At 37.4% G+C, this 13,606-nt stretch overlaps 1 protein-coding gene and 1 long non-coding RNA gene across 10 annotated transcripts in view; one reads left to right on the forward strand and one right to left on the reverse strand.

The window, feature by feature from the left end:
* Positions 1-364: 364 nt before the first annotated feature.
* On the forward strand, positions 365-7,300 carry LOC308231388. Its single transcript, XR_013958670.1, has 4 exons — positions 365-482; positions 1,787-1,919; positions 6,981-7,094; positions 7,275-7,300. It is a non-coding gene; the product is annotated as an uncharacterized lncRNA (long non-coding RNA).
* CHD9 (chromodomain helicase DNA binding protein 9) overlaps positions 2,306-13,606 on the reverse strand; it is a 112,535-nt gene continuing 101,234 nt past the window's right edge. For 5 of the 9 annotated variants that reach the window (XM_080636740.1, XM_080636739.1, XM_080636742.1 and 2 more), the window contains 5 exons: positions 12,656-12,795; positions 11,934-12,155; positions 11,041-11,169; positions 9,505-9,609; positions 4,213-7,656 (listed from right to left, as the gene is read on the reverse strand). In XM_080636740.1, the coding sequence (XP_080492866.1) occupies positions 6,802-7,656; positions 9,505-9,609; positions 11,041-11,169; positions 11,934-12,155; positions 12,656-12,795 (1,451 nt within the window). In that variant the 3' untranslated portion in view covers positions 4,213-6,801. Of the gene's footprint in view, positions 2,374-3,632; positions 3,681-3,731; positions 3,807-4,212; positions 7,657-9,504; positions 9,610-11,040; positions 11,170-11,933; positions 12,156-12,655; positions 12,796-13,606 lie in introns of those variants that run through there. The other 4 variants (XR_013958667.1, XR_013958668.1, XM_080636743.1 and 1 more) reach the window with 4 other exon arrangements.

A 13,606-nucleotide genomic window follows, 5' to 3' on the forward strand; every position in this document is an offset into this window, starting at 1 on the left:
TCACCGCCCTCAGTGTACATACGCATACGGCCACAGGGCCCCGCCCCGCCCCGGGCAGCGCTCCCAGCAGGCAGCAGAGGGGATCACGGAGTGCCGCTGACGTCAGCGCGCACACGTCGCGGAGCGCAGGGTCGCGCGTAACTACCGCTGTGGCGGGGGCGGGACATACACTAGGCAGTGACCGGGTGTGAGGGACGCCACATATACGGTGCCGGTTAACCGCTTATGAAAACCAAGGACAATGGATGCAAGCTCTGTTAAAGGCTGCTGCATAGAGCTTTCACACAGGCAAGTGTAAACAATGACAAGTACAGTGGAAAAGTTGTAGGCTGTTAATGAAGGAAAAAAAAGCAACTTTAAAACAAGGGCACAAAATAATGATTGATTCGCGATATGAATCACTTGTGTCCAATTCAAAGCTTTCAAATGGCTGTGCACATAACGAAGACAACTGGGTACCAACGGGTGAACTTGCAGCACAGGTGGGTAATGCAGGGATAGCTCCTGAGGCCCTGAATTTAAACAGATGACTCTGAAACACACACCTTAAGGAGAGAGTGTTGTAGAGCTGGTACATGGGAATTAAGAGACCAGTAAAACACTGTACTGTTAAAAAGAGATTTACTGTTCCCTTTTGTTCTACATTTCTAAGCCATCAACCATGAAAGCTTCAGGGGAAGAAACACACATCTCAAATGCAGGTTTGGCTAACCCGAGCTGTTACCCAGGTCACCAGTGTGCATGTTTACGGAGCAGTGAGAGCACCAGATGGTGCAGAGCCTGCAGTGGAAGCTGGCCTCCCTGGCCTGCCAGGACAACCTGAGGGTCTGGCCCATTCGACTGCAGCATTAAAAACTGATGGTTAGTTAGGCTGTAGGTAATGTCTTAACACCTCTTTCTTTAATATGGAGGAGCTGTGAACTTTGCAGTGAGGCAGTGCACTGATGGGATGCCCTGTGCCACTCCAAAGTCTGTCTGTAATACTGCAGGGCTTTCCTGAAAAGCTGCATTTATGGTATTCATTAAAGCAGTAACTTATGGTAGCTTACTTAATACTGACAAACATTAATCTACTCTTTCAAAATCCTTTGGATATTAAAAAAATAACAAGGCCTCACAGTAGTAGAAGATAAACAAAGCCTAGGTTAAAGGTGAAGTTACTATGCTTGATTATGCCCGCATTCATCCTTGTTTTTATGCATCCAGACTTTGTAAATAAATGGTTTGACAATTCTAGTATAGAAGACAAACTAAAAAAAGTTGCGGGTTTTTTTTTTTTTTTTTTTTTTTTTTTTCATTTAAAAAGTGCTGCTGAAAACTTTCACAGGGAACATTTTAGAGATGCACCCTGAAGGCTTTCATCCCTGAGGACTTCACTTGTTCCTCTGCTTGATCTCTCCTTTTTTTTTTTTTCTTTTTCCTTTACAAAGCAGTTAGGATTTTATTCAAGACCACAGCAATGTTCAACATCAGTACTGAAATAATGAGATATCCTCATCTGGCATGTTGATTGCTTGAATCGTTTCCACTACTGGATTCTGTAATTGTATCTGCCAACACTTAACAGCCATTAGCGCTACCACCACTGTGGAACTCTTTTAACAAGAATACCACAGATACGCAGTCAGGTCCTTGACTGCTGCTAGCCTATGCTGCAAGGAAATTTTTAACCATTTTGAATTTTCAGAAAATTAGCTTATGAACATGCTATGGACTTCCGTATGAACTGAAGCATCGAAGGGCTTCATGGCTACGTATGTCTTTGTTTTGTGCCTCCTCCACCCAGGTTATGTCACACTGGGGAAGGCAGCCATGGGAAGCTGAGTAATTCAGAGAGGCAGCACTCCAGAGACACAGGTGCTATTTACAGCTCAGAACAACCAGTGAACCATTTCAAAGTATGGTTGCACAAAAATAAGGTAAATGGCTTCAAATTCTATCCTTGTGACTTTGGTAATAAACTGTAGCTTCCTTGCAAAATACAAGAAACAGGTAGCAAAACTTGAGGCCAAACAAATGCTATGCAGTCATAGCACAGGCCTGGACTTCACTGCCTTCAGTGAAGATGTGACAAGAAATTTTTGAAATAGTGGCTAATATTGTCTGCCTGCAGGGAGGTGAAGTGGCCTCCTTTTTTTTATTTTTTTAAGAAGCCTGAATGTTACCTGAAGTATAAAATACTCTAGAAATTGAAGCTAAAATTTAAATTATTTAAGTATTTTGGGATTGTAACTGTTCTTAACAGAGATACTTACCTGTGTGTACTTCCATTTCAAGACTTCAGCCCACCCTGTTTGATAGAAATTTCTCCTTAATTCTTCATATTTATTTCCTTCATTCTTCGTATTTACTTCCGTATTTATTCCTAGAATGCTGGGTTAAAAAATTAAATACAACAACAGAAATATTTTTATAAGTTTCTGGCAGGCTGGAACTTTACACAGTAATAAATGATATAATTTACTGACACCACTAGAGGTATAATGCGTGTCAACATCCTTCCTCTGTATATCGCCAGTATTTGCAGACTTACCTCCCATGTACTTAATTACTACAAGCTAGAAAAAAATTTCTCCTGAAATAATAGCTTTTCTCAGGGAAATGTTAACTGAAACTTACCTTTGTCATCAGAGACTCTTAACCATCGGAAGTCTTTGCTGTATTTTATGACTAATGACTGATTATAAAATATAGTGATTGAGATTTTCTGTTTAGTTCTGGAATTATAGTATTTTTATTTCCTTTCCCTCTGACTGTTGGCAAAGGAATGGTACCACCTGCCTATAGAACATCAGGGACATTTAGATGAGGCAGGAGAGTAATTTTGTAGACTCCCGCAGCTACACTGGTGTAATGAGTCTCGTCCACAGAATGTCCCAGAAATGTAGATGTAAAATATGAAATGCCGGTCAACTACAGCAGTGTAAAACCCTTATTACATTGATACAGCTTTCTGATGTTGAGGATAATTACAGGTGTAATAGAACTACATCAGAAACTGTTTATACAACTATTAGTAACTTCCGCTTCATAAGGAGTTTAACACTATGCTGCAGATTCCTTTATATTAACCACGTACAGCAGCTACAGTTCATCTCACTGCACCTTAAATGCAGGCATTAAGAAGTACACATTCATTCTGAAGGTGTAACAGTACTTTCAGACAGACCAGAAAACTAGAAATATATGACCAATATGTCAGAAATAATTTCCTCATAGACAAGATACAACAAACAGAACAGGAATTTGCCTGCAATGCATTGTTAAGTAATCTCATCTAATCATCCAGATACTGTTTCCAAAAAGATTCAAAGGAGTGCAAGAAACTGAACACTAATACTGTGCCTAGATTATCTGTTCCTTGGAAAAAGTTTCACTGAAAACCAGACCTGGTTATATTTTTCATTTACAGACTAAGAAGATCCGATTGTATAATTAGAAGACATGATTTTACATGGTTTTTTTTTTAAATTATTACTATTTTTTAATCTATGATTTTTTATGTGTTTTCTGATATACCTACTAAAAATACATTTAAAAAACACTATTAGGGCACCTGCAGGACTTCCAAGGAAAAAAGAAACAGGAGAATGCGAGAACAATGCTCGTATGTGTATGTGCATTTATATCACCTGTGTACAGACTTGAGAAAGCAGCAGCTCAGACAGGATGATCACGATCTGAAGACAAAATTCAGACTTGAGTAAGAAGGATACCACTGAATCATTGAAGGGCAATGACAGATTAGAACAAGGTGGCACCTGACAGCCAGCACACAACTTACTGTCAGGAGAAATGTCCAGGCCCTGTATAAAATAGATGAACAAATAACAGTAGTAAGTGCTGTGTACATAATTGAAAGATTTAGTAACGCAGAATTTTAAAAGAAAGATTCAAAAGGTACTCCACTGCCAACATCCTCACCCTGGAACATCAGGTACATCATTATTTCACGTTAAGTCAACTTTTAGACCAGAACCTAGACCTGACTCTAACTACTAAAAGGCTGGAACAACTGCTTACATTGTTTGTATGACAGCAGACTAACAGGGAATTGATTCCCAGAAAAAACATCCTTGGTTTGATTTTTTTTAAGTCTTAATATTCTATTTTAGAGCTTAACACTAAAACTTAACTTTTGCTGCTGAAAGCCACAGGTTTAATCCTTACACAGACAGCATTATTTTCACATATTGAGGCCGACATCATGGGTAGTCAAAGAATATGTTTAATAAAAAATAATTAAACTTCCATTTGCTCTATAGAACATCATAGAAAGTAATTCAATAAATTACAAATGACTTTTTAAGACGCTTGTTCAACTACAGAAAGCAAATTCAGACTACACAGAACACAACTGGCAAATATTGCAAATGTCCAAAAAAATCCTGGACTAAGACTTGGATCATGAAGCCTGAAACAAGGGATAAAAATACAAGGCAATAACAGCTAAGGTTCTTTTAGTAACTACCAACACACACTTTATCATCACCTTGGATATTCTTTTAACTTCAGTATTAGTGTAATTCTACTGAGGTTTCCTTATAACCCTTAACTTTATACAACCATATTTGCATATAGTTTAATTGACAGTGGGACATTTTTTCCCCTTCTGGTTCAAACCGATTAAAAATAAATCCAATATATTATGTTCAAGGCTATACCAGCCTTCATGACTTGAAACTGTAATTGCCTTACTACATAGAAAGAATCACTAGAATGGTAACCAAACTCACTTGACCATAATTAGGAAAATACTTTCTTTCATAAATCTGATATAAATTAGGGTTTAGCCACAAGATTTAGGATTTGTTTTGAGGGGAAAGGGTGGGAAGTGATGGCATTGTTGACATACTCCATCAGCAAACTGAGTTAATAACTGTTTGTAAAACTTTGGCTATTTCATAGATGCATCCTAGTTAATTAAAAGTGCTATATTACAAAGGGCAAAATATTAAATAAGTAGGTTTCTTTTTTTTTTTTTTTCCCCATGATGAAGAATTGCTACCCCCTTCTCTTGGCAGTTTTTAATTTTCACTATTGCTATGACACTGCGTGAAGGGCCAAAAATCAGAATACTATTTGGGAAAATATGTAACTACCACAATCCAAATGGTACTTGTATAGCTGTGTAATTACATGTAATACTGCTTCTTATCATGGGGCTAGTTATTTTGCACATAAACTTATATTTCATTGGTAAAGTTCTTGATAAAAAACAACACAGTTGTTTTACTGTACAAGCAAGCAACAGAACTATATAAAATATACAGTTTTTTAATTATTTAATTTATCCCTTTGTAAAGCTTTTTCAATGAACTTCTACTAGTACCTGTATTTATTTTCTCTTAACACTTTCCTATTCTTGGACCACGAATGATGTAACCAAGGTCAACTGAAGTTTCAGTCAGTTCGGAACTTCCGTAAATGTGAATCTGGGCCTCAACTGTGTCAGAGTAATAGCAGCTTAAGAAGAAGGAGGAATCATATCACACATCAAATCTTAGACAGATCTTATATAGTAAAGGGTTCTAAGGATTTGGACTTAGACAGATGCCTTATGCCCTGTTACTGTGGTTTCTAGGAATAATTTGTCTTCCTTACTATTCAAAGTGCTTTTTCTTCAGTGGGTAACTCAGCATAACATAGGAAGTGATATCCCAAAAGTTATTTTGGGTAATATTTAATAGTCAGATTTAAATCTGCAGAAAAGTTTAAACTCAAAAGGAGTTCAAAACTATCTATACTTTATTTACCATTATTAAAACTGGTAACTCCAGGAGGCTTTATGACATAAAACAAATATAGAAATCTACACAAACAAAGCAAACAAACAATTTTTACATGAAGTATGCAGTGTTGAAAGGTCTTTTCAGTGGCACTTTATGACAGTTTGCCTCTTCTGAGTCTTGGGGAAACTACTCCTCATTTTGGGACTTTCAATTCTGCAGAGGGAGCCCGAAACTTTGCAAGGTGTAAACTAAATAGATCTACATGGTGCCAAGTATCATGAGATAAGACAGTTTTTGCTCTAATTTCCCCTTACTGCTGTCAAAAAAGAACAGTTGTAATAAGGGGAAAAAAACCCAAACCCAACAGTCTTATCTCAAATAACTCAGATTTTAACATGATATACAGGATGTCTTTAGAAAACAAAACAAAACAAAACCTGAAAACAAGTAATAGAAACCAATGTAAACTTCCTAAACTAACTCAGCTGAGGTAACAGGTAGCCAGTTTAATCGGCTGATTGGGAAAAATTTATCTTCTTTTAAACACACTTGTACCTGAATTGGAAACAGCAGTGCATCACAACACTAGAGCATTTTCATGTAATTAAAGCAATGGATGGTGATGTAGATTCTACAGCTTTCATGACATTCATTAGCTGCCCAAATTATTGCTGAGTTTTGATCTGTAAATTATAAGTGTCGAGGAGGCTGTAAAACTATATTCAAATTAAATCAATAATATGCATAAAGTATTCTGTGTTCACTGCAAATATATTAAATATACAGCTCTTACTTGAGCGTTATTTTCATAAAATTAACCCCCAACAAAATTATAATGCCTTTTGTTGTAATTTTACACCATTGTGTATTTGATAGTACATACAAGTTCAGAAACTTATGAACTTCAAGAAATATTACATGCAAAACGTCTCTGAAAGCAGTTTGCACTTCTAAACAAATACTGAAATGTTCGGTCAGTAAATCATCGATGCACTCAACACTGGGTTATTTACAATGAAATAAAGAATAAATTCAAAATCAGTTTATAATTTAAGTGCAGAGTCTGGGGTCAGTCTTCATCGCTAGAATCTGAATCCTCAGATGAAGACGATGTACTGTCAGATCCAGATGAAGCATCTGCTTTCTCTGAACCCTCATCTGTGCTGTTTTCATTGTGAGAGCTTGGCTCTGTTCCCCCTTTGTCTTCCTGATCTCTAACCCTAGAATTTTGCTCCTTTTCTTCTGTAGGCTTCACTGAGCCTTTGTCATTGCTTTCACTGTTCTGTACATCAAAAATATTAGACTGAGACAAAGCTGGGATATGAAGATTAAGGCCTGGAGTGAGAAGCATCCCTGGGTAAAGTATGTTGGACAAAAGTAAAGGGTTAAGAGAGAGAGGATTGGCAGCTGCAGCAGCAGAGGATGTTGAGGGAGAACTTGAAACAGAATTTTCACCACCAATATCTGTATTTTGGTCTTCTGTCCTTTCTTTTTTTGTGTCTGCCTCCTTTGAATCACTTCCCTTTTTCTCCTCTGAAACAGATTCTGTAGACTTTGTGAGAAGTCCTCCCATGCCTAGCAAGTTTGGTAATCCAGCCATCCCTGACAGCAGCATGGGGAACATGGCAGCCATGTTCTTCACTTCTCCTCCAGCAGTTAAACCAGCTGGCATTCCCATTAATCCTGCTGTCACTTGCAGCGACTGCAGGTTTTGCTGTAAGGCCTGAAGACTGGACAGATCCACTCCGGGAAGCAATCCATTAGCTAGCAGAGGGTTAACTGATACGCCTGCAGCGGTGGCAGCTGCTGCAGCTGCTGTAGCCTTAGCAATCTCACTTTTGGGGCGCCTTCCTCGCCGGCTCACTTCTTCCCGCACAACAGGTCCAGTGAGAATACGGTCAAACATGCCTTCTGGAAGAAATCCCTGCAAGAGACACATTGAATATTTTTAGGATTTTGAGAGCTTACAGATGGAAGAGCAAACAAAAGACCCAAGCATACAGTAGCATGGTCAAAGATTATGCTGGTATGTTAGCACAGCAGCTTCATCTCCAGACAGCTCACTGGAATTTGTGGTGACTCTGGGCTATCACATATCAAATGTCTGAACACCTATTTCCACAGTGAGGTCTACACAGGTATCTTCTCAGACCCTCTGCTAAGTCATCCCTAGAGGTCTGTTTGCAGAACAAGCCAAATACAGCTAATGACAGGAGTAATCTCAATTCAAGATCTAAACCAGCACTGCTTTACAATATTACCACATTGAAATAATTTGTCAGTTTAATGAAAAAAAACAACCCAAAAAATCTATTTAAAGTTAAATATAAATGTGTGATTGCACACAGACCAACAATCTCCGAGCCCTTCTTATTACTGCTAGTACCTTTTTAACATCCTCTTATTTCACCTCATCCATAAACTTAAGAACGAACACTGAAGACTGAAGTTCTATTAAAATAAAATTTAGAGCACTTCTTTTTAGGGCTTGCACAGTAGTACTTCACCTCTGTAAGCCCTCCTACCTAACAATGAAGAAAGATTTGTAATGGACACTAACACTCTCTTTGAAATGCACCATCTTGAAACTTTCTCTTGTAAATGGCAACGGCAAGATCAACTATTACTCACCTCCATACTACAATAAAGGCTTTTTTTTTTTTTCCCCAGCAAATATCCATAATTTAAACTAGCCTAATGAAACTAGAGGAATTCACAGCTCATGCTCTGTCCTTCTGTTCTGTGAATAACCACTAAATTCTAGAAGTAGCTCTGATCTTATTTATCCCTCTATTCACTGCAGTCTAATCCTATTCCTAGTTACCTATTTTTCTACAAGACTGTCCCACAAGGGTACTGGAAAGACTGGCATTTAGAACTTCACAGAAAGATTACAGGTTCTGCTGACAGTAAACTAGAAAAAAGATTTAACTTGGTAATTTCTTTGCCAGAGGCTGAAGGTGGAGCATAAATATATTTTATAGCTATATAAACTACTATACTAATAGACATGTTAGTAGTCTATGTCTATTAGTTACTTAGTTATTAGTTATTTAGTCTACTAGTTAGTTATTAATAGGCATATTAGTATTATACTAATAGACATGTTAATAGACATGTAAGTAGGCGAGGAAATAGACTTCACAAGGATACTGACAAAACCATCTTCACTTCTGTTAGACACATGGAATGAAGGATTAGCTGGATTACCAGAAACCATTCTTTATTATGCAACATAACTTCTTAAAATTCAAAATACGTTCTTATCTTCAAAACAAACGGGGAATGAGCTCAACTTCAAAACAAACGGGGAATGAGCCAATGACACTTAAAGAGATACCAGCTATATAACAGTAGTAGAAAATAGCTGTATTAATGCTTGGTTTAAGTTTTTATTGAGTATAGTAATTTATTAAAGGTTCACAATAAAAGTTAATTAAAAAGTAAAATAAATATTTAAAATTATATTAATCTTCCCAAACCTTCAAGGCTACATTTAAGAGATGAGAAAGTTATAGTATGACAGTGCTTTCACCCAAATCTCTAATTTGGGGTTGCCAGCCACTGTCCCTCCCTTCCTCCTACTCACAGCTGTGCCAACAACCCAGTTTAGGGAATTCAGCTGTCAGAAAAAAGCTAACATTGACTCACATTCCATGTTTAATATAATACCAGGAATGAAAAGCATGCCAAAAGGCATGCTTTTTTTCCTGTTTGCCGTGTTTTTAAGATATATTTCATGTCATTGTTATCTGGTTCTGCAAATACTCACAGACTGTTTCACAACTTCTCCCCATTCAGGAGCCACTCCGTACTCTGTATTTTCTTTCAAGAACCTGCACAGATCCTTCAGAGGGGGAGCAAAGGCACCCCCAACCTGGGAAGCAGAAGACAGAAATCAGGAAATACTCATTCGTAAGAAGAAAAGGCAACAGTCACACCTGACACCGTTTCATTTTTTGCCTTTTATACAGAACAATACAAATAAAGTCTAACTTGAAATTATCAGTGAGTACAAAACAGCTTTTCAGTGATTCCTCGTAGTATATGTGAGATACTTTTGATTTGTTCTAAACCTACTAAACTAAAACTGTCTATTAAACTTGTTCTTTGCAACCTCAATATTTCACATTCTGACTAATGTTTAATATTAGACATTATTCAGACATGGAATAAATGGAAGAACAATCCCATAAATAGAGAACAATAGTGGCCAAGTCTTAGCAAGAAGGTTGTAACTACAATCCCGTTAAACCTTTCCTTTATCCACTAAACAGTCATATTCTGTCCTCTCAGCCAACTTCTGAAAATACTTCTAAAGAGACTCAGCTTCTCTTGTGAAATTTTATATTTTTTCCATGCAAAAAAGGCAAAGATAAGATTGCTAGACAGCATGTCTTAACGAAATCACAACAGGAAAGTCACCTTTCAAATTAATCATATTGTTCATATCCAGGAAGAAAGAAGAAATGGTAGAAAAAAGAGAGGAAAAAGAATTCCAGCTTCTACTGGGTTCTCTCTGAACTGCAATTTAGCAGCTCACATTTTCTAGGCCACTTTTGGTCCCCTCATTACCTGCTACTAGACGTAGAACTGAACTTAGAAAAGAAAATCAATCAAATTGAGTTTGATGATTCAGAAAAGTGCAGAACAATCTACAACTGGGAAAATTAAGATCAATAAACTAACGATTCTCAATTATGGCATGGAGATTTATTAGAGAAAAAAAAAGCCATCATGAAAACAGAGACTTTTAGAGCAAGCAGGAATCAAATCTCTCACTACTTGTCAACTTTGAAAAGATTCCTCAAGGCATGGCTTACTGTAGAGCAGCCCAGAGGCTGTTTTTCAAGAGACTAGCACCACACAGGTTCCTCTCTAGAGCTGCTGTCTCACTGCACTGAAGAGATAAGAGACTGTCAAAATTCTGCCTAACCCTGCTCTACAGGTGCACACAGCTTCTGACACTATTAGTGTCACCATATATAGCAGCATAGAAACATTTCCTGCTTTCATCAGAACATGTATTTCAGTGGCCGTACCTCAAGGGCACAAATACTCCAACATACTGTTTTCAGTTCTATCTGTTTATACTACAGGGTAGATTTCCAGCCATATCTTAGGTATTTGCATAGTTGCAAAACATTTACAGAAAGATTGTGAGTGACTTTCTTGCTCTGTGCCAAAACTTTAAACCAAAACCCTTTCATTTATATACTACACTTGCTAAAATACTGTGTATACTGTTCTTCTTTTTAGGCAGCTTTTCATGTGGGGAACATCAGAATGGGAACAGTAAGATAAATACCTTTCTTGCATTTCTTCTATTTATGAGCTGAACACGTTCTTCACCAGTCAAACTATTAACATCCAGTTTATTAGGATTTCGACAACGGTGTCTTTTTTGTTTGGGCCTCCCATCATGCAGCTGCATCCTCTGTTATGAAGGAATCAAAAAGGTCACTATCTTTCTGGTATAACTTTTAAAAATGCTAAGATACCCGTGTATTCTCCTGAGTCAGGCATTCATTTGAAGTCATCATCGATTTCAGGAATATTTTATTAACAATACTAGTTTACTAATCTCAATCATGTAAATATGCAGCTCAGTAAACATCACTAAACCCTCTCACTGATGCCTCTATCCATTGCTTTATTTTAGTTAATTTTCAGTTTTCAACAGTGCTTTAATTGTCAGGAATGTTGATATTGTTTTGTATTGTAACATGTTTATAGAGAAATAAGGTTATTATTCCAGACACTGTGTATGCTGTTTTCTCACATTCTGTTCAACAATACCAAATCTCAAATTCAGAGGTAGCATGATGAGAATATCATACCCACAGAAACATCACTACCATAGCACCATAAAATTTTCAGCTCCCATCATTAGTATCAGGGTAACATAAGATTTTGTATCTAGATATTTTTTTTTTTTGTTTGTTTTGTTTTTTAATCTTGGGTGACATTAGGCAAAGATCAAATGTCTTTGCTTAGCATTGCTTTTTTTGGCAATTATGTCTTCGAAGGAGAAGGAAGGCTTCTGGAGCTTAAATTATGTAAAAAGAAATGAACATTCTCCTTTTACTAAACTGAAGAACAAAGAAGGACTAATTTCACCTAACATGGAATACAATCCAAACACATTCTGTGAGAAATGTTTTACCATTTAGCTGAAGCAGAGCTGGAAGAAATACTCACAGGAATACAAGCTCCTGAATCTTCAACATATCCAGGATGTTCTTTAAGCCACCTTTCCAAATCTTTCCTTTTGGGGGCATCATCACCTGCAAGCCTTGTTCCATCTTTTAGGTTAATAACAGGAACTGGACTCTCTGCATCAAGCATGGCTTGGGGCTGTGTGTGAGTGAGTGCTGGGTTTATTCCTGAAGCAACTTGACTGGAGTTAATCCCCGGATTAATCTGGAGAAATTCAAGATATTTGATAAAGTTCTCCAAAGAAAACAAGCCATCACAATTATTTCATATATGATACAATGAAGGTCACAGTCCTGCAGATCATTATGCACACACTGAAGGACTGAGACTACTCATACCATGAATAGCTCCCTTTAAGTCATTGTACAATCAGGTCCTGTGACAGATGTTAAAGGAAAGGATGTCAGAAGGTGTTGCTAGGTCAAACATCAAGTTTTTAATAACATGTTAATTACAGTTTGTCAAAACTAGAATTTACCTTCTAAAATTGTTACAAGTATTGTATATATCTAATAATTAGTAAAACTCCACCAGTTCTCATTTGCGTAGTCATGAACTGTCAGTGAACAATTTCAGAAAAAAGACCAAACCCAACAGTTCTGAATAATAAGATTTTTGTTGTATGTTGACAGCTGGTTACACTCAGTTAACGGATTAACAGTAATTTGGACCTTATTCTTGGATACAAAATCAAGTTTACTTACGTGGTTAGGCTGTTTATTTCGGTTTATAAACAGAACATCAACTCCTTCCACATTCTTCCTTCTTCCTCTTCTCTTTTTGACTGGAGGCTGACTGTCAGCTATCACTCCATTGGCACTGGCTGTTAAGTGACTCAAAGTGCCTAATTAATAATGCAATAAAACGAGTGTCAGATGCTTGAATTGTTCATAATAAAGAACGTGGCTGAATAACAAAAGGAAATGAAATTACCTGAAATAGTGCAAGTGCATATAATTTCTATATGTTATATCTAACAGAAATTGCCTATTGTTTTATGACTGTTTAAAACACTATTAGTATCAGGATCTGAAAAGCCATTTTACCACCTAAGTTTCCCATTACTGTCCTCCTACCCCCTTCAAATAAATCTGTACAGGGAGGAGAGCTGATGAAACCTGCTGACATCACACATGCACAGAGGCAGATACACCTCAATACATGTTTATAACAAGTTGGGGCCTACAAGGATGCTGAGGAGGGACTCTTCATTAGGGACTGCAGTGATAGGACAAGAGGTAATGGGTTCAAACTTAAACAAGGGAAGTTTAGGTTAGATGTAAGGAAGAAGTTCTTTACTCTAAGGGTGGTGAGACACTGGAATGGGTTGCCCAAGGAAGTTGTGAGTGTTCCATCCCTGGCAGTGTTCAAGGCCAGGCTGGACAGAGCCTTGGGTGACATGGTTTAGTGCTAGGTGTCCCTGCCCATGGCAGGGGGGCTGGAACTAGATGATCTTAAGGTCCTTTCCAACCCAAACCATTCTATGATTCTATGTTGAAAAAGAACAAGAAAGTACAAAATGCAAGTGAAGGGTAGGATATTTGTTTAAATGAAGTCTCATCCACGTATGTACACAACCTCAATGAACTGCAGTCTTTTAATCAGAAGCTGGCCTAAATCAAGCACCCAACTCTAGTAGTTCTGAGTATTTTAAT

The sequence above is a fragment of the Psittacula echo genome (assembly GCF_963264785.1).
Source record: "Psittacula echo genome assembly, chromosome: Z".
In the NCBI taxonomy this organism is placed as follows: Eukaryota; Metazoa; Chordata; class Aves; order Psittaciformes; family Psittacidae; genus Psittacula; species Psittacula echo.